This window comes from Corvus moneduloides, chromosome 7 (assembly GCF_009650955.1).
Source record: "Corvus moneduloides isolate bCorMon1 chromosome 7, bCorMon1.pri, whole genome shotgun sequence".
NCBI lineage: Eukaryota > Metazoa > Chordata > Aves > Passeriformes > Corvidae > Corvus > Corvus moneduloides.
The window spans coordinates 14,479,477-14,498,980 of NC_045482.1; the positions used below are offsets into that span (position 1 = coordinate 14,479,477).

Genomic DNA, 19,504 nt, shown 5'->3' on the forward strand with positions numbered 1-19,504 from the left:
ATTATTTGAAAATAAACTAAAAATTACACTTAGGGATGATTCTTGGGACTGACAAAAAACAAGACACAAAACACTAACCACGAGCTTCTCTAATTTTGAACAGTTAAGGGGATATTACCCACTAATGTGTTCTTATATGCTTAGCCTACTTCAAATGGCTTAGAAAGAGTATTTAGATTGCTATATTGATAGGAAGGGAAAAGAAGAGGTGAGTATCAAGCAAAAATGAACCAAATGAGAAGAAAGGACATTTTATTTTAGAGATTTCAAACAGAAATTACTAGAAGTGGGAAAAAAATAGCCAAGATGCAGGACAGTGATAGCAGAATGAAGGAAAAAGAGAAAGGTTCTCTCTGGTGTCAAATTTATAGTCTTCCAAAGATCCTGGGTGAAGTGTTCAGAGAAATGTTTAAAGCAGAAGTAATTCATACTGAGTATTCCATAAGATAAGACAGATAATAAGAAACCAGAGGCCATATTAAATCCAACATCTAGTAGGTCTGCAATCGGACAATTTGTAAGAAACTCTTAATTACCTAAGCACATGGTTGATGATTGGCCAGTAGTGATCAGCCTGGCAGCTGATTAGGTTCTGAAATTCCTTGCAGTTCAATAAACAAGATTCATGCCTTAACAAATTTGAGAGCAGTTCCTTGCAGTTACTACTACAAATGTAACATGCTTACGAGCTGTATCATCACAGCAGCAGCGTTCTAGAAAAGGCACAGTGCTGACCAGGATTAACACTGACAAGTGATAATTGCCCACACTTCTGCAACATCCAAACCAGCTAAGTAATTTTTAAAAATACAAAAACGTTTATTATACTTCATATTAGATACTGTCAATGCAGAAACACTAAAGGCCAATCTTAATACCAAGCAGCGTTTCACTTTTTGCACATTAAAGTAGGTCCGTGCTAAGGATCCAATCCTCTGTCCTAAGAATCACTATCACCACTGAAAGTTCTAGTAATTAACACATTCCTTCCATACTAAAAATAAGTCATTCAACAAATGAACACCCGACATACACACTTTTCAAATATATTGATTGATGTCATTATAGAAAACTAGAAAATCTGGGACATAATGTTGTTCCTTAGATGTTTGCGTTTAAAAAAAAAATTTACACGGATATTAGCTTGCATATCATCTGAACTATAAACAGAAAATCCTGGAAAAAAGGTCATTGGAAAGCCTCTATAACCACAAAAAGAATCCAGTCTTTGAAACAACACTTTCTGCATAGTTAGAAAAATAGATATGATTAAAAAGTGAAAATAAGAAAACAAAAAGCCTTCAGTCTAATGATACACACAAATTTCAGCCTACAAAAGATCTTTTCTGTGGAATAGGAAGCTTAGAAATGACAGTGACTTTAAAACTGCTGTTACAACCATATGTTTAACCACATAATAATCAGCTCTTTGTCAATTCTACAATAGAAAACTGAAAGTCAGTGGAAACCTCCCCTCCACATCCAGTGCAAGCAAAATCAGACTAACATTGTGTGAAGTCTGTTTCCAATATTAAACTATGTATCTCCTAGCAAAACCATGTAAAAATACTGACAAATAAAGTTGCTCTGTTTTCACATTTAAAATATAAAATTAAATTAATACACACTTTTCTGGCATGTACTAAAGATCATGCAAAAGTGATAATCACATTTTCAAATAAATACATAGCAGCACAACAGAGATTGAGTTATAAAGATAAGCAGTTTTAAGTTAAGTCAAGTACTTTGAAAGTCATGACAAGAAGTAATTAAAGCAAAAACTATGTTTTGCACAAGAAAAATTGGGCATAACTATTTGAGAAGTGGATGCTCTGTATTTGATATTGCATATGCAGGACCAACAAATTTATATTCACCATATGGAGCACAGGCACAGTGGGAACCTACAGAAGTGATTCCCTGTGCATTGCCATTAGAGACTCTTAACAGAAAGAAGTTAATACCTTTTTCCCCAGTGTCAGTCAATGCATATTAAAAGATATCTGATAGAAACCATAAAAAAAATAAAGAAAGTAGCTTGCTCTCTTTCATTTCCAATTTTCTTCTGGAAAATTATTTCATCAAGAAGAGGCTGACAACACTATTGTTAGGACTTTGCTTATTCAGATGTGAGTGACAAAGTCTGGAAGTTAGTCCAGCTGAGCTTCCCATCTGCAATCCCTATATACCTCTGATTCTTAATGAGAACTTTCAGTAGAGCAGTCTCAAAAGTTATTTGTTTCCCACTGAAAACTGAAACTTGCTCTTAAATTTACCCTGCCATAGAGGAGACCTCTTGCTCAACTGGAAAGCAGAAATAAGTGAACTTCCCACTGTTCGGTAGAAAAAGTTCTTGATGGTGGGTTTTACCTCTGCTGGCTTGCCAACACCAACGATAATCAACTTGCCATCCTCCAAGCCAACAAGGATGTGGCTGTACTCTTTGGTGACAGAAATGCAATGGATTGGCAATCTCATGGCTAAGGGAGAGATGCTCAGACTCAGGCTGAAAGGAACAAAAACCACAGAGAGAAAGTACATCACGTATTTGCTTGCACATACTGCAAAGAATCATATGCAGGTGAAATTGCTGTCCACAGGATGCACTATAAAACACAGTTTCTCAAAGATATCATCTGCAATTTCAATTATTGTAAACTCCTACAGAACAATCTAATTGTATCCCAAAATAGAGCTTCAATAACAAGAACAGGTGTGGATAGGTAAGTCAGTAAGCGGAGACATTTTCAGTGAAGAACAGTGACATCAGTCCCACAGCTGCCTAAGTGATAAACATCGATCCCATTCTGAGGAGCAATGGAGCTCTACAGAGCTAAGCAGTAAGTGGAGCTTAAAACTCAGTGCAGAACTACATGAGGCTTGATCCTGCAGTTGCTGAACTCTCTGAGACTAATCGGCATAAGCACAGTTTGCAAAGTGACAGCTCCTCCTGTCAGTTCTAGCTGTTTATTTGGGATAAATGTCTGAGAAGAAAGAGATCTGTTACAACCTTCAATTTTATTTTTCTCCATATCTTAGTTTCACCAAAAACATTTTTTTGCGGGGAACACAGAAAAAGCAACAGCTATCGCCTACAGGACCAAGCAAAGTTCATTACACAGCCATTTCTCAATAAGCCCCCATATTTGTATCTCAAAAAAAGTGGTGGTACATTACCTGTAGAGATCCCGTATGGAAAGAAATCCCTGTAAGCTGCCCATCACAATATACTCGCCAGTTACACACAGATCTGACACTTCCTCCTTCAGAACCTCAGAACCCAGGTATTTCCCATTGACAGAATAGAGATGTAATGCATTCTTATCCTGAAGAGATCAAAAATAAATGTGTCACAGAGGACTGATAGGATAAAGAATGTAGTACTTGTATCTTTAGCTCATTAACAGGTGCTAACTGGGCAACAACACACAGACAATAATGCTGACAACACTTTCCTTGTTAAATGATACAAGAGTAGTGAGCCTATACTCAATGTGTATGGATGTAAGGTCCTGTATGGAAGTTTTTGAAGCTACCTTTTGATGTAACATTGTAATATCTTATCTACTCCATTTAATCAATTCTAAATGTCCAGGAAACATTAGGATTTAATAGATAGGTCCCTGTTTTATAAGAACTTTTGTTGAGAAAGAACAAAGCAAGACTGCACTCATCTTCAGCCTTGCTACCACCCTCCTTCCCTTCCTTCCCCTCCCAAATTCAAAAGCAGAAGGAAACAAGCATATTTCCACAGAGCTAGATCCAGATGCATTTTCTGCACAAGACAATGACTTCCTGTGGATTCCAGACACAACTAACAAAACCATCTTAAGTTCTTCCAGCCTGACATTACCTTGGATCTCTTCTCTCCCCATCTTTCTAATGTAGTTAGTATGCCTACATCAAAAAAATTTCCAAGAAATTTCCCATGTTTAAAGAAATCACACAGCTCTACTGTTATTAAAGCAACTACACACCTCCTCAACAGACACAACATTACAGCTGTACCTCCAATCCCGAACTAAGAAACTGTGTAGACACTGAGCATCTTGCACCCAGAACTTACTGCTCTCCTTATAAGCCTCTGTTTCTGTGCACAGTGGAACTTGTTTCCTCTAGTTTTCCAGTCAAAGGGGCTCTCCCAGGAAAATTCATTAGTGTATGCTTGAGCATCTTCCTTGTGGGTGTTTGGAGATTTTCATGAAACTCACAGGACCACAATATGCCTGTTATTTACCCTTTAACCAAATTTCACTCAAATTGGCTAGCAAAATTTAAAAAATATGGAAACTGACACTGCATGCTCAAAAAGCCTCATTACTTCAGGAAATAAGATAAAGTTAGGTACACTTATGATCAAAATCTTCAGTAACAGAAACAGAGGTTTTCCACAATCTTAAGCACCTTGAGAGTAGTCTTTCCTTCCACGCTGGTGTGGACAACTATATGGCCTTCCCAGGACACAGCCAGATTGGGAACAGTCAGCAGGAGGGAACTCTCACAAGGTGGTCGCAGAGTCCTCACGTACTGACCTTTCCGAATAGTGCGGACAATAACAGTGCCATCCTGCAGCAAACAAATTTAGGGCAGGGTATTCAGCAGGTAAGTTATCACAACACTCAGTACTTACATACAGAGGATACAGGGAATACTTTGAAAGCACTTAAATCCTTAATGGGAGATAAGGACTCCTGAGCATTAGGAACTCTGCACAAAGAAGCCTTCCCCTCAAGACCATGTACTATAGGCATATGAAAAAAACAAATGCAAGTAGGGCAAGAGGGAGGATAGGCAGCAAATCAGCCATTTCATAAGTCACATTTATGAGTACGCATTATGTGGAGTACAAAGCCAGAGTTCAGAAGCCTGCCAGTGTAGTACAGTAAGGCAGATCATGAGCAAGTGGCACAGAACCTTCAGGGTTAACAGAGCAGGGAAGAAATAGGCAAAAAACTGTTGCTATGAGAAGCTTAAAATCTCCAAGAAAGTCCACACATATTAAAGCTCATCTGTACAGAGCAACACCACATGGTAGGTGAGGCCTATGCTCTGCACAGCAGTTTGACAGTTTGATTTAAGCAGGCAGCAAAGAAGATGGCACATATCTTCTTGATACGCAAGGCTGAAGAAAAGGATTGTGAAATAGTGACTTTTTGTATTATTCTTAATCCACTTCAAATGCCTTCTATTGCTTGAGTATGGTTGAGAAGAGGCAAAAAAGGGAAAAGTAGGAAGGTGCTTACCCTGGATCCTGACACTGCCATATCCAGTTCGGTGCTGATGCCAACACTCGAAACTTCATCAGTGTGCCCATAGAGGATCTGTAATGGCTTAGGTGCCAGGCCTACAGGTACTCCTCCCTGAGAGTAACAGAAAGTGCAATGACACATTCTCTTACAGCTGAAGGACAAACAAAAAATGGGTTGCTGGTATCTTTAGTACCAATTGTGTGAGGTGTGTATTTGACAGCGGCCAAAGCCAAAGGCATAACTCACCACTCCAATATCAATGTATTGCCTTTATGTCAGCATCTTACTACTGAAATCACAAGAATTAATAAATATGTAGTTACTGTGTGGGTCTGAGAGACAATGTTACTTAGCTGACTCCTTCCTACCCCTGCAGGTGTCCAGGAGTCCAAGGACCTCAGTGAGCAGTCCTAACAGGAGTTGTTCACATACCCCATCCACACACTTGTTCTTTCACCTGTGTATCTGGGCTTGTCCAGTTCTTAGAGTTTACCCTGGAATCAAGCACTATCTTCACCATCAACCTTAAAGAAGCTGAAAGCTATTTTACTTAAAATAACAGCAACTCTTTCCATTTTCCAAGGAAAAGGAAGGAAATAGTACTTCTCAGTGACTACCAGTAGTATGATACTCAAAGGAAGTCTTGCAATAATGCTCATTAAAAATCGCAATGGTCCCACATAACTGCAGGGTATCACAGCTTTTGTTCCAGTGAGCGTACTGTCAGCACATACAGACTTACTCTCAAACCAGCTCTAAGGGAAGAACTGTGCTTAGAGAGAAGATGCAGTAAATACTTCTACAGAGAACTATTTCTTTTCATTTCTGTGATAAAAATTTGATTGCCAACCAGGCCCTGAAAACCTGAAGCATGCAGGAATACAGAACAAGTGTCAAAATACAGAAGGTATCAGTGCAGAGAAGACAAGTAGAATGCAAATACCAGTATGCAGTCCACTGCTGCCACTTTGTCAAGACCAAGATAAAACTCCCACAAGAAACATTTACTATGCATAAAATATAATTTATATATCTATTAATAAAAAGTACATTAAAAATCATAGGAAAAAGCACTTCTAAACAAAGATCATTTCCAGAGGATGACTTAACTCACAATGAAAAGATAGACAAACTAAAAAAATCTCCCCACTTGAGACAAAAAACAACTCGTACGAGCACTAGGGTTTTACTTTTTTTGACCATGCACAGTTACTACAAAGTGCTTCTTGACAGAATTATAAATACTCCCACCATAAAGACAGCTTCCACAAAAGCCCATGCAGCTGTGCACACACCACTCTACTGCTTTAACGTGCTGACTTTAGTTCCACGGTAAGAGCAAGGTGACTTGATGAAATCTACTGTCCAAAACATGACAGCTTCCCCCAGCAATTAATCCTACTTGTATATTTCAAATGCAGCAATCAGAAATCAGCATTTAAATACATAATGATGGAAACAGCTTCACATTCTGAGAGTAAGTACACACATGGATCACACAACCACTTTCACTGTATTAAAGCATGAGACCAATACTAAAGAATTCTCAAATGCAAATGGAGTTAATAGTGCTGTCTTTGCTAACCACTACTGTAGTCATCAGTACCCCCCACAGAGAAAAGGCAGTGCTAAAATCCAACTACTAGGAATGAACAACTGCCTGGAAACATAAAATCCTCATTTCCCTACCCTGAAAATAATCTATGAAATCTTAAAGAGAGCCTCTAAAATAATGCACTTCAGCTATATAGTAACTAACATGTATAGTATTTCAGATAAGACAACGGGAGTAAAATTACTAAGCTAATTGATTTTAGTGCACTATCTTCACTGCAAACCTGAAAGGAAATAAAACGTAATAGCAAAACAGAAAACAAAAATGCATTCAGAATCTGCTTCTGAGTATGCCTAAATAACCCACCTGCTGAACTATTTGCCATATCATACAGGTTGTATCTCTGGAGCCTGAAATTAAATGTATTCCACAGTGGTCTATTGCCAAGCAGGTCACAATATCTAGATAAAGAGAGAAAAACAAAATTGTCACCTGGGTAATTAAGACTAAGTTCCCACAGACCGACAGTGTGGATACAATTTGTCAACACTGTCTCCTGATTGGCAGTCAGCATTAAATACTCCACTGTGATAACGGCTGATGACATTATTACATATGAAATCATCATACAGCCAAGTGTACCCACCTGACTCATTCAGCTTTGCTACCTAAAAATAGCAGGCAAGCCTTATTTTGAAACTACATCAAAGCACCACTCCAGTGACTGAAAAGCCATGCTCAAATATTTCTGTATAATCACAATTCAAACATTCTTCTGTTCTCGTGCTGCCATTCCTTTACAACAGCTCCACTTGTGTGCCCAAGCGAACTGGCTATATTCTGAGAACACCAAATAACAAGATATGTACATTAACCCTTTCCATTTCCCAACAGGGTGACTGACCCATGTGCCTGATGTGCTGTCCCATCAGTTTGCCTTTGGTAAGGGATGTCACTCGGATGCTGTTGTCCCAGTGTCCGCCACTGAAGAGCAGCTTTGCATCATGGGACACCACAAACAACTTGGAGGTGATCTCCAGCCCTGGGGCAAAAGGACCACTCATGTTGCGCTGTGTTCTGTAGGCAAACGATGAGCAGTTAAGAGTAACCTTAGTTCAAATCCATGTATTTTGCACTTCCTTTGTCTTTGACAATCAGTAACAAATTCCATCTATAGAAGAAGCTATAACCATGGCAAAACTCTCACTGCCACCAGTGACTGGAAGCAAGACTTCATCTTAGATCTTTTCAGCCTTTTACACAACTGGACATAATTCATGTCCCTACTAAGCACTGTAACACTAAAGACAAAAAGGAATATTCTAAAAACAAAAAACCCAAACCCACCACATATACCTATGTATTATGATAGCGTAACAAGTGTGAAGACTATCTCAGATTCCCAGATGAGTTTTTATGATTGGTAATTAGAAAAAAATTAGAAGTAGCTCTGAGAATGAAGCCTGAAACGCCACTTACATAACTCTACAAGAATGCAATTACAAACTAGAGGGAATATTACTGAACATCAGAAGATGCATTCTTAGGTGAAAACTCAGACAACAAATACAGCACGACCCACTGATTTTGAAATACTAATTACTGTATTTCATTATTTTAGATGCATTCATCTACCCCTCCTCAAAATGTGCTTACTTGGGATTTGTCACTGTTGTATCTTTGATGAATGTAAAATAGTTGGAAATATTTTTGTCATAAGGCAGCCAACCGTGAGTTCCAATAACGCAGTTCAGACTTGCTGTTACCTAAAAAAGTTTGATGAAAAAGTTGACGAAACCCAGAGGTTTCTTTTCTGCTTGCCTTGATGCTAATGGAGCTTGCACAAAATCCAGCAGAGGCTTCTTGAAAGTTTGCCACAAAGGAAAAAGCACATGCACCTCTCCCCGAACAAACAAATCAATAAAAAAATCCCTCTCAGATGAGTTAATCCACATGTGGTACATAGAACCATATTAGAATAGTCTGTGTTCTACATAGGTCAGAGAAGTTGGGGTAGGAAGGATGGGAGGAGAAAAAACTAAAAATCCCAGTCAACCAACCCCTCTCAAACATTTAATTACAAGTCAGTCATTTAGTTTAAGCTGCTGCTTCTTCTCTTCTCTGAATACTTATTGTTAATAGTGAACATATTAACACAGGAAGTTTAAAAAACATTGTACTACAATTGCATTTCTGAGGAAGTAACAAAGGAATCTAAATATTCAAGGTTATTTTCATCAGGTATTTATGAAAAACACAAGGAGAATTTTAGATGTGCCCAAATAACCTATGAATGTACCACATTAAGCCAAGACAATAATTTTGACATGCAAAACAGGAATATTGGAATATTCTTTCCTGCAAAGCAGAGATATTATTGCACTGGAGCCAGTGTCTAGGCCATATATATACAGACGTAAATACAAAAACACTGTTCTCCTTTCATTACTTGGTATCTGCTATAGTACAAGAATGTACGTTAGTGCAAAAGTTAGTTTTAGGAACAGTGCAGGCCTTTGGAGTGTGCATGCACCACATATGGTATAGTTTAATATATGGGTTGGGCAGCAAAGATAAACAATGACACCATTAATAGCTCAATCCTGTAATTTTAAATCTGGACTGCATTGCATTAGCAAATTGGTTGCTACAGGGAAGTCGATCAAGTGGCAATTTACAATATGCCTCACTATAACTTACAGTCATGTCTCATCAGCTCTTAAATGCCATTCAACAAATCAGCCTGGCTTCTCCTTGGAAGATAAATATTTAACTTATAACTGACATTCATTATAGGTTAAAGGAACATATTTGAAGAGGAACAGTTAAGAAATGTTTCTCTACAAGCTGTATAAAAAAATACACCCATTTGACTGCTTGCAGTTTAAGAACAGTATTGACACATGCAACTCACCAAGATCTCTGGGCTTCCCTGAGAAATAAAGGAACGTGACTGATTCCTGGGAACAACGGCTTTGACAATGGGCACACCATCACTAATTCCCTAAGAGAAAGGACATGGTTTTGATCTGATTATATCCAAAAGCTAAAGCACAAATCTAGAACTTGTAAAGAGTAAGATCCAAAGCCTCTGGAATCAGTGTCAGACCTGTAGAGCACCCTAAGGCACTGGTACACACCCGTGCAGGTAAGCTTCATCACAAACACTGGAAATTAAACCCTGGCCCCCAGTCAGGGAGTTTAACTACCAAGTTCAGTGAGTCTTCAGACACTACCAGGGAGCTTTTCGGCTTTCTTGGTGCAGTGACTGATTTAATACCCAAACAACACCCACACAAGCAGCCAGCAGATTACGGGATTCAACCTCTATGAAGCCAACTAAAAAGACAGAGCTCATTTAATATACATTGCATTGTAAAATATTTTCTTTAAATAGGAAGCAAGTTTATTTTCATTTAGGTTGTGACCTTTTGTTTCAAGTACATCAGAAGTTTCAGATTAGACTTTAAACAATTTCAAGTAACACATCTACCTCTATGAAGAATGACTTCAGTTCAGTGAGGTGTTGGAAGAGATTCAGAGTAGAGGTATCACTTTTAGTTAGTCTTTGCACTACCTCTTCTGCTGACAGCCTTTGTGGATGGGGCTCCTAGGAGGCAATATTTGAAGGAGTAACAAATTAGACTAGTTTATCAATTTGTTCAATACACGAGATACTCAGAATCTTAATGGGAAAACAGTCTTACATACCTAATTTCCCTTCTTGAAGTAAATTAATTTGTTTTGAAAATGGATTTTGGTAATGTGGCAAAGATTTAATGTCGCTAAAATTATGAACCATTACCTTACAAACCACCGTTTTTTCAGAAGTCCTTGTAACTCAGCTGTATTTAACCACAAAGGTCTGGTTGAGAGGGAGCAAAAAAGCATTACCTTTAACAGCTGGCAGGGAGTTTGCCCAAAATTGTTTATCATCCCTTCTAAAGCTTTCCTTTCTTTCTCATCTGTTAAAGCATCCAAATCCACGGCCCCTGGATCACAACCAGAACAATGAAGGGGGGGGGGGGGGGGGGGGGGGGGGGAAGAGAACACAATCCAAACAACTTATTAAGAACCAATATGGTCACCTAACATTGCAAAACTTAATTTACTAGCAGCATTATGACCCTTTACCCCAGAAAAGCCCCCAAATAATGCCTCCATTTAAAATACTGTCTGAAAACTCCACTTTGCAAGTGGAATTTTAAGTGTATCTATTAGGGCAAGAATTGCAGGCCTTTGTCCTATCAAGTGAATTTAACATACTTCATGCGAGCCAAAAGTAGCACACAAAAGCCATCCAAAATTTAGCTTTGAAACTAACTGATTAATATTCGTCTCTAACATTATTTGTTTTTAAGCAATGTGCCTGAACTCTAAACCACAAGAAACCTCTTCCCACAAATGCTTTTAAGCAAGCAAATGAGAAAGTGACAAGAAATGCCAGTAACTTTTAGAAAAAAAAGACAAGAAACTGTAACAGCCCTCCTTTAAGAAAAACTATACTTCTTTTTACAATGCATTACAAGGTTTGCTGTCATGTTTCATCTATAAATCTGCTGCCTTACCATATGCTACTGAATGGTATGCTCACAAATCAAGTGTCTTCTGTCTAATAATGAAGACTCACAAGTCTGATGACAATGACAAGAGAACATACTGCTTTGTACCTTCGTAAGTACAATAATAGAACACATTAAGCGCCTCCACTGCAGCTGGTCCCCTCTGCTTGTAGCCAAAAATCAAATCTATCCATTCATGAAGATGAGCAGAAACATACTCAGATTCCTAGAAGGAAAAAATGCTCTTGTAAGAATAAGAGAAATACTGCTCCCATCTTGAAGTTTTTACTATTTTCTGTGGAAAAGGTTCAATACCTACATTAAGAGTACCCAGAAATTAGGTATTTATCAGCGTATAGGGCAGAAGCATAAGAAAGGATAGAGGCATAAGAATATCCTCCTGTGTTATGGGCAGTAACTGCCATGTAAGAGAGAAAATCAATACAGGGATGCAAGAGATCTGCACTATTGAAATGCACCTGTGCAGGGGAAGGTAACCTGCCAGCTCCCTAACACCATAGAGAATCATCTTTAAATAGCAAGGGAAGCCTATTCACCTGGCTCTGCATTTTGTCTCTGAGGACAGCAAATGCCCAAGAGATTAAATGCTCTTCTCAGCACTTTATCAACATGCACAGAGCTTTTAACTGGAAGTTCTAATGGTACTTGTAACATCAAATGCAACCACAACTCCAGTTTGAATGTCATCCCACTTGTTTTACATTTAAGCCACGGTAACAATGTGCAGGTGCACTTTCTTCACAATTATGTCACATGTACAAATGACATCTTACCAGAGCCTTCCTGTGTTTATAGATAAAGTCTTCTGAGGAGTGGGCCCATTTAGGCAGAACAACATCATTTACCACCTCTTTTGACATTTGAAGCTGGCCTAAGTTAAAACCTGGTGAATAATTCAGAAAAGTTTAAGAGTTGCTACAAAATATTTCAAGTACCTTGATTTCTCAATAAAGATTAAAAATCATTCTTTTCTCAATGCAAGAGAAGGATATTGAAAAATTCTTAATGTAAATCTCCAATAACCCTACCACTGACATAGGAGGCTAAGTTCTGTTCTGCATCTTTAAAATTTTAAATGATAAAGGATAACAATTATCCAAAACATCTAAATGATTTTGAAGCTGAAGTCCCAACCATAAAAGTAGTATTAATCTTTTACACATCCATCTGTAAACAAATCTGCATTTGCTTTACCAGGATTAAGAGTCCAAACACTTCAATAAGGTTATTCATAAGAAGGAAGCTACTTAGAGGTTTAAATGGTTGTAAAATCAACATTTTATGTTGCTTTTATGAAGTTTTAAATTTACCAGCTATCATTGAAACAACTCTAAATATTTAAATGACTTGAAAGTGGAACTTGGGTGTTCCAAATTTTACTAATTTAGAACTCTAGTACATTGTAGCAGCCCAAACATACAAGTCCATTTTCAAATTGTGCAAAAATAGAGAAACAAATCACTAAAAAATAAATGTGAATTAAAAAATGTCTAGCAGTCTCATGTCAGAATGCAGGATGCTGTGTTTCCAATCAGCATTATAATAATTAATCTCTTTTAACTTTTGCTAAGTATTTAATCAGTGTTAACTATTACTTATTATATGGAAAGCATCTCTGATACTTTCCATTGGGTAAACAACACTATTTTTACCCATCCTAAAGCCCATAGCCTGAATTTTAAACATAATGTTTAGGCTGCTGCTTAACACAACTGGTATCTTCACTGAACAGTTTAAAGCCAGCATGATGATTAATGTCTACAATCACACCATAAAGTTCAAACAGTAAGTGTTCCTCAGCATTCACAAATGGTTGTAACAAGTCTTTTCTGAAGAATACAGACACAGTTTTCTGTGAGAATATTCTTAGCAGTCACTTTACCATTTTGATTCTCCAGGAATTCTGGAAAGTAGAAGAACTCTGGGATAAGTTCCTTGACATCATTGGGGTTGTCCATGAGTGCCTGCCAGGCAGCAGGAATAGAGTGGAACTGTCTGTCAGCACAGTCAAATCTGTGGATCAGAAAACTCAGGTTAGACTTTGATGATTCCCTCAGTAAAACGACAAGGAAGAAACAGGAAGGGGCTGCTTATTTGCTCAGCATACCTGCCACTCTGAAGCTGGATATGAAGTGTTGTGAAAGGCTCTACCCGAATGAGGTAATGCATGACACCAGCAGCATTTGAGTAATGTGTCCCATAGTGAAATTTGTCAATCATCCCAAGAGGATCCTCAAAATTCTCGTATCTGAAAAAAGAAATCTTTATAAATAAAACCGAGCATTATAGTTGACTTACATGTGGATTATGCTTATACCAGGCAAAGATTCAAAATAAATGACCACAACATTCTATAAGAGAAAAAAAAATTGAGTTCTATCAAACACGAAGATTCCAAATCTTACTTAGAAAGTCCCTAAGAAAAAGACTGCTGAAAGATAGAAATGTACACCAGATGAACCCTTTGCAGCCTGTTACACTCTTCCCTAGGTATTTGCTATCAGCTGTCAGAAACCAGACAAAGGGCAGACAGGACTGATGACTTTATACAACAGACCAACACACCCCACATCACTAAACTGAATATTTACTATTGAAGAGACTTGTGATGGCTTCCTGCAAGATTTAAGAAATGTGTGTGACTGTCAGGATGTAGACATGCCCATTTCCTTTTCTACTGGCAAACTCACTCTACCATGCCACCATCTGGCTGATACATTCCTCAGCCTCACTAAGATAGTAAGAGAAATTCTCCTTAAACATAATTCTAGAGAACCCATTTCATTACAGCCAGGATAGAGCCTAATCATTCAAAGAAAATTCTCCATGTTCCAAGTTTTCACAAGATTTTGGAAGATACCTGACTGCAGTCTGGTATGATAGCACACTCACTACAGCAAAAAAGGAAAGATCACTACACTGCTGTGTGGGTCTGAGTACCTGTCATTTGTACCTACAGAGGACTTGCCAAAAGTCACTGAGATGTATTTTATTTTGAAGATAATAATCTATGCTTGAAAAACAGAGGAAGCACAGATTTAGGATCAATGCTACCTCTCAGCACAGGCAGCTCAATTCATCAGTATGATTTCACATTCCTTATCCTGAAGCAGACATGGGACACATTACATCTTTTCAAGCTGCTGGGCCATAAAATTGTTTATGCAGCCTTTCAGTTTTTCATCTCCACAGCTGAGAAACAACTGAAAATTTACAACAGTTAGCTTTGTCCTTTCAATGCCATATAATATAGTCTGAATGCAGCAGGAACAACAGATCAACAACCTTTGCAAATGCATCTGTTATAAAACCAGCTTTAAAAACCTCACTGCCACAACTTTGTTTTTTAAATGTGTTACTAGCCTGGAGGCTCAGAAAAGACAGAGAAATATAATCAAGTGTTCAAATACATACTTCTCTTTCACAGTCTTGGCGTTCTTCTCATTTACCACACCTATGGGTTTGGACAGGTCCCTAAATACTGCAGGATTATTCAGGTCCAGTTCTTCTGAGGTGTAATCTCGTAAAATCCAGGGAAACTGAAAAAAAAAAAAGTCAAACATCAAATAGAGATTAAAAATACATATTTCAAAAGAGAAAAAACTTTGGCAAAAATTTAAAAATTAACTTTTTAAATTACCACAGGATATTGAGCAAGGTCATTGTAAGTTCGTCCTGCCATGGTGTTCAGCTGAATAAGGTAGTCAAAGTTGGATATTTCTCTATTCACCCATTTCTGAAAGACAAAGAAACATAAAAAGGAATAGACTATATCAAAGATATAATTATTGCAAATTACACATCTTGTCTCTATCTATCTGCCAGAGGATAGCATTGGCAAGTGAAAAGCACAAGACCACAAAAACTGTATGCAAATCCAGATCCAATTTCTCATAATAAAGTTTATTTTCCCTTTGATTCAGTGATTGTACTATCTACGTTTCATTGAAATCAGGTCCTGATTGGTTACAGTACTGTTTCAAATACAGAGCAGCAGACAACCAGCACTCTTGGTAAAAAGGAAAAGAAAAATAGAAATAAGAGAAAGAAAAAGAAGGCAAGTAAACAGGTACTGATAAAAAGGAGAACAGAACTTTGAACTCCATTACAGTGCTAAGATCAAAATTTATTTATAAATTATTCTCCCATTGGTTAACAGTACAAGTAAACAATTTGTAAACTAAATTGTCTGTGCACCTTTGTTTGCTCCATTATTGTATTCTAAACCAAAGACATAGCTGTGTTCAGAAGGGCTCAATATTTGTCTGTAGAGTGATGGAGAAGTGTCACGACAGATGATATTTTCTCTGTGTGAATATACAGCTTGATAGTTTTTTATTGTTATGAAACAAAGAACAATCAAAGGATTTCCAATATCTTAATGTTATTTGTAAAGCTTCCTCCCTCAGAGAAAACAATTTTGGCATAAAGAGATGGAAGATAAAAATATATTTACTACATTTAAAAATTTATCTGTATTTATGGTAATATGGACATTTTGATGTTTTCCTTTTTTACCAATATTACTAATCCCCGCTTAATGTTCATGTGCATTTTGTTGAAAGCTCCAAAAATTATTTGCACATCCAGTGAAAGAAGTTTCAAAATGCGCACTCATGATCATAGACTAAAACCAGAAGCAAACACGTCACATGTTTTATATTCACATTAAAATGCCTGTCAATCACATCAACAGAGGCTGGCTATACCCATCTACCTGACTGTAGACACAAACCAAACCATTCCAAAAATACGCATGTGAAAGTTCAGGGGCCAGGCTGAGGATACAGAAGTTGACAGTTGCCATCTAAACACTGGGGGACTCCTTCAAAAAGCAGAGGAATGCTTTATACCATTTAGCTGAGGTCTCATACCTGCATCAAACCTGACGCTTTGAAAAGTTCCTGTGGAGATCTGGTCCCAGAAATGTTTGGAGAACGCAGTGACAATATCCGACTATACACTTTGTTTCGTACCTGTTAGAAAACAGCACTGATAAAACAATATTCTGGAGACTGAAGCTGACAATTAAGCAACTCATCTGCTAATTAAAATGTGAAATAAATGGGATGCAGTTACACTTCCAAGTACTTCAATCTCTTGCTGTTTAAAACATTTGGACATGGCTGGATATGACATCCTTCACATCAAAACCAAACCACACAACATTTTCTAAGAGCTGTTCATAAACTGACCTGCTAGTAAGTAACTCACCCTAAGTTCTGAAATTCATCTTAGTCCCTCATAAAAAGGATCACTGATATTAACCAGAGGGGAAGAAAGTTCACTAATCCTTAACCATGGAATATCAATGATTTCCAATGTTGTAAAAAAGAAAGTCCCCTTTGATTTGTCATTAATTTGCTCAATCTTTTAAAAGATGTACAGGCTTTAAAACATTTAGATTACTACTGATGTAGTTTTAGTTAAATAATCATTCTGTATAACACAGAGAGAGAGAGAGAGGAAAAAGGAGAATCTTGTGATATCTATCTTTTCACGATTAATCAGATTCTAGATGCCAGACTGAGGTTTTCAGAGACTGCAGTCTAGTTTTCCATAATGACTATGTAAAGCAAACCTTTTGCTATTAGTGTTACAGTATTATGAAAGACACCAGACTCAAACTGATTTTAAACTTAACCTTGTGCTAATTACATAAATCCATGAAATTTAGGAAACCCATACCTCCTTATTGAAGTTGAGGAAATAGTTGGTTTGATCTGTAAGGAAGATCTCCAAAGCTGACCTCCTCAGGTTGTACCGACGCAAATGGATCTCTCGAATTTGAGATAGGTGCCATTTGAAATCAAAACCTACCCCTAGGAAGAGCACTTTGTTTATTGACTTGCAACATATATTAAAAAAACCCACCTTTTTCATTTAGACACAGTGCAGTGCCAGTTCTAATCACCTCAGAGTTATTCCTAGAAAAGGAAAATCTTATATCTGACTTGATTAACCATTTTGCTAGGAAAATATTAACTTCAGATATTATTGTGCTGAAAGAAACAAAGTAAGAAACGGCTGATGGCATGTAGAATTTGCTTTTGCTTTCCTGTTAAAGACACATTATAAATGTATTCTGTTGACAAAAGGTATGAAGCAAACTAACCCCCTTTCCTTTCTTAAACAGGTGCAAACCAACCTTTATGTTTAGATTTCCCAAAGGCTGAACATCTTGGTATACTGATTTGGAAAATGTTACTACTATTTGTCCAACATTTCACTTCAGTGTTTTTATTGCCAGCTGTGTATGTTCTATTAAAGTTTCCTAAATTAATACAGATGGTTAATGCTTACATACTACTACTTTTTAATGAATGCACGAGTAAAACATTATTTGTCAGGGAGAACAGAGAGATGCAATTTACAAAGAAACTTTTTTTTAGTCAGCAGGTTTTTAAGTAAGTTATTTTTAAGAAATACTAAGAACAGTGAATCAATTTATCAGCTCAGAAAGTACAGTTCCAGATTCTTAACTCTGAAGGGATCAGTCAGTCACTAACCATCAAGTGCAATATTAATTTTAAATACAGAACAACAACTTGTCTCTTTACAATTATTTTGACACTTGCTTTCGAAACATAAACTCAGCCTACTAAAAGCAGAATGCTGAACACTGAAAACAAAGAGACATTGATCATGCTTACCTTCCTCTTTTTCAATGCTACCATCAAAGAAATAAATGTGCTGGGTAGTGACCTCCAGCCTGCCTGGTATCACGTCAATCACGGTAATGAGCTCACAGTCTTCAGACAATATTAGCTTTTCTTTCTGACTTTCCTCATCCTTCTCATCCCTGCAAGAACACCATTAAGTGTTACAGGGTTGGGTAGATTATACTGTTGCTTAGGTCCTTGGTAAGAGTACAGTTCAGAAAAGGATCAAATTTGAATGGCACTAAAACTACAACATAAACAGTTATATAAAGCTACTTTCATCAGCAGTCTTGGGTGTTTCAGACTAGACCACAAACATCATTTCATAGCATTGCTCTTCAGTCTTTATATTTTGGTCCCAGGCACAACAGACTTGACTTCCCCTGAAGCATGAAAACATCAGGCTGCATTTCCCTTTCTTGCTTAATTGTTAGGTGCTTAAATTCTCTGGCCCAGAGCAGAGCTGAGTTCCAGTTCATGTGACTAAAGTTATCTTCAGGGTTATTTTGCTGTAGTCTTTAGCAAGCATTCAATAACCCTTAAAGCACAAGATCTATCAGTATCACTCAGAGTGCCAACTCTCTACTGGATTTCAACAACACAGACACACAGATGCATGCACAACATGACATGTCCAATTACTGAAGCGAAGTATTTGCTATCCTCCCTCAATTCCCCTTTCTCAGCTTTCTCTCTCCTGCCCTCTTTTTTTGGTTGCAGTTGCACAAGTGACAGGAAGGAAGCACAGCAGGCCTTCTCTCTGGAATGCTCTTAAACACAAGGCATTCTCCAGCACATTAATGCCAACCCCACAAGTTTTCATGCTATGCAGTTGACAGCAGAGTGAATGGCCATGGCAACTATGGACACGAAGCAGTTCCAGGCTGGTCCATGTCCTTACAGGGCAGATTGCCTCTTGAGAATTATAGCCAATGTACATGGTAGAAAAGCCTCAGCAGTTCTGTAGCTTCACACCAACTGTGAGCAGTGAATCACTAATGCATTCTCACAAACATCTACTCTGCCTTCTTTTCCCTGGGGCTTTTCTTGTCCCAGTGGTGACAATGATAAATCCAGCAGGGACTTTGCTGATCAAAACTGCCCTGGATTGAATTGTTAAAGCCAGATAAAGCAAGAGGGAAGCTTTGTATGCTATTCCATTCCAAAGTTGTTTCTCGCTCCTTATCCCTAGCACAGAAACAAACGACAATTTTTCTATCCTGGTCTACTTACAAACTGGAACTGGCTGCTGTGTCTTCTTCTGGTAGTTCCAGAACATCATCTTCCAAGTCACTCACTTTCACCTGCTTCACCACCTCCAGAAGCAGAGACTCACTAGAGGGCTGTGTCTGGTGCACACCTATCATAAATAGACATAACAGTTCAGAACTTTTTTTGCTACAATACTTTTGGAAATCTAACCTACTAAGCATATCTTCTACAGCTGAATGTTGG

At 37.8% G+C, this 19,504-nt stretch overlaps 1 protein-coding gene across 6 annotated transcripts in view; it reads right to left on the reverse strand.

Annotated features, from left to right (window-relative positions):
• NBEAL1 (neurobeachin like 1) overlaps window positions 1-19,504 on the reverse strand; it is a 75,573-nt gene that overhangs the window by 2,217 nt on the left and 53,852 nt on the right. For 3 of the 6 annotated variants that reach the window (XM_032114798.1, XM_032114797.1, XM_032114800.1), the window contains 20 exons: window positions 19,283-19,409; window positions 18,041-18,189; window positions 17,076-17,209; window positions 16,262-16,363; window positions 15,028-15,123; window positions 14,802-14,926; window positions 13,495-13,635; window positions 13,270-13,400; window positions 12,161-12,270; window positions 11,475-11,592; window positions 10,699-10,796; window positions 10,298-10,414; window positions 9,719-9,808; window positions 8,461-8,570; window positions 7,709-7,881; window positions 7,171-7,265; window positions 5,244-5,360; window positions 4,405-4,566; window positions 3,178-3,326; window positions 2,277-2,506 (listed from right to left, as the gene is read on the reverse strand). In XM_032114798.1, coding sequence (XP_031970689.1) covers window positions 2,277-2,506; window positions 3,178-3,326; window positions 4,405-4,566; window positions 5,244-5,360; window positions 7,171-7,265; window positions 7,709-7,881; window positions 8,461-8,570; window positions 9,719-9,808; window positions 10,298-10,414; window positions 10,699-10,796; window positions 11,475-11,592; window positions 12,161-12,270; window positions 13,270-13,400; window positions 13,495-13,635; window positions 14,802-14,926; window positions 15,028-15,123; window positions 16,262-16,363; window positions 17,076-17,209; window positions 18,041-18,189; window positions 19,283-19,409 — 2,574 coding nt within the window. The remainder of the gene's footprint in view (window positions 1-2,276; window positions 2,507-3,177; window positions 3,327-4,404; window positions 4,567-5,243; window positions 5,361-7,170; window positions 7,266-7,708; window positions 7,882-8,460; window positions 8,571-9,718; window positions 9,809-10,297; window positions 10,415-10,698; window positions 10,797-11,474; window positions 11,593-12,160; window positions 12,271-13,269; window positions 13,401-13,494; window positions 13,636-14,801; window positions 14,927-15,027; window positions 15,124-16,261; window positions 16,364-17,075; window positions 17,210-18,040; window positions 18,190-19,282; window positions 19,410-19,504) is intronic. The other 3 variants (XM_032114803.1, XM_032114799.1, XM_032114801.1) reach the window with 2 other exon arrangements.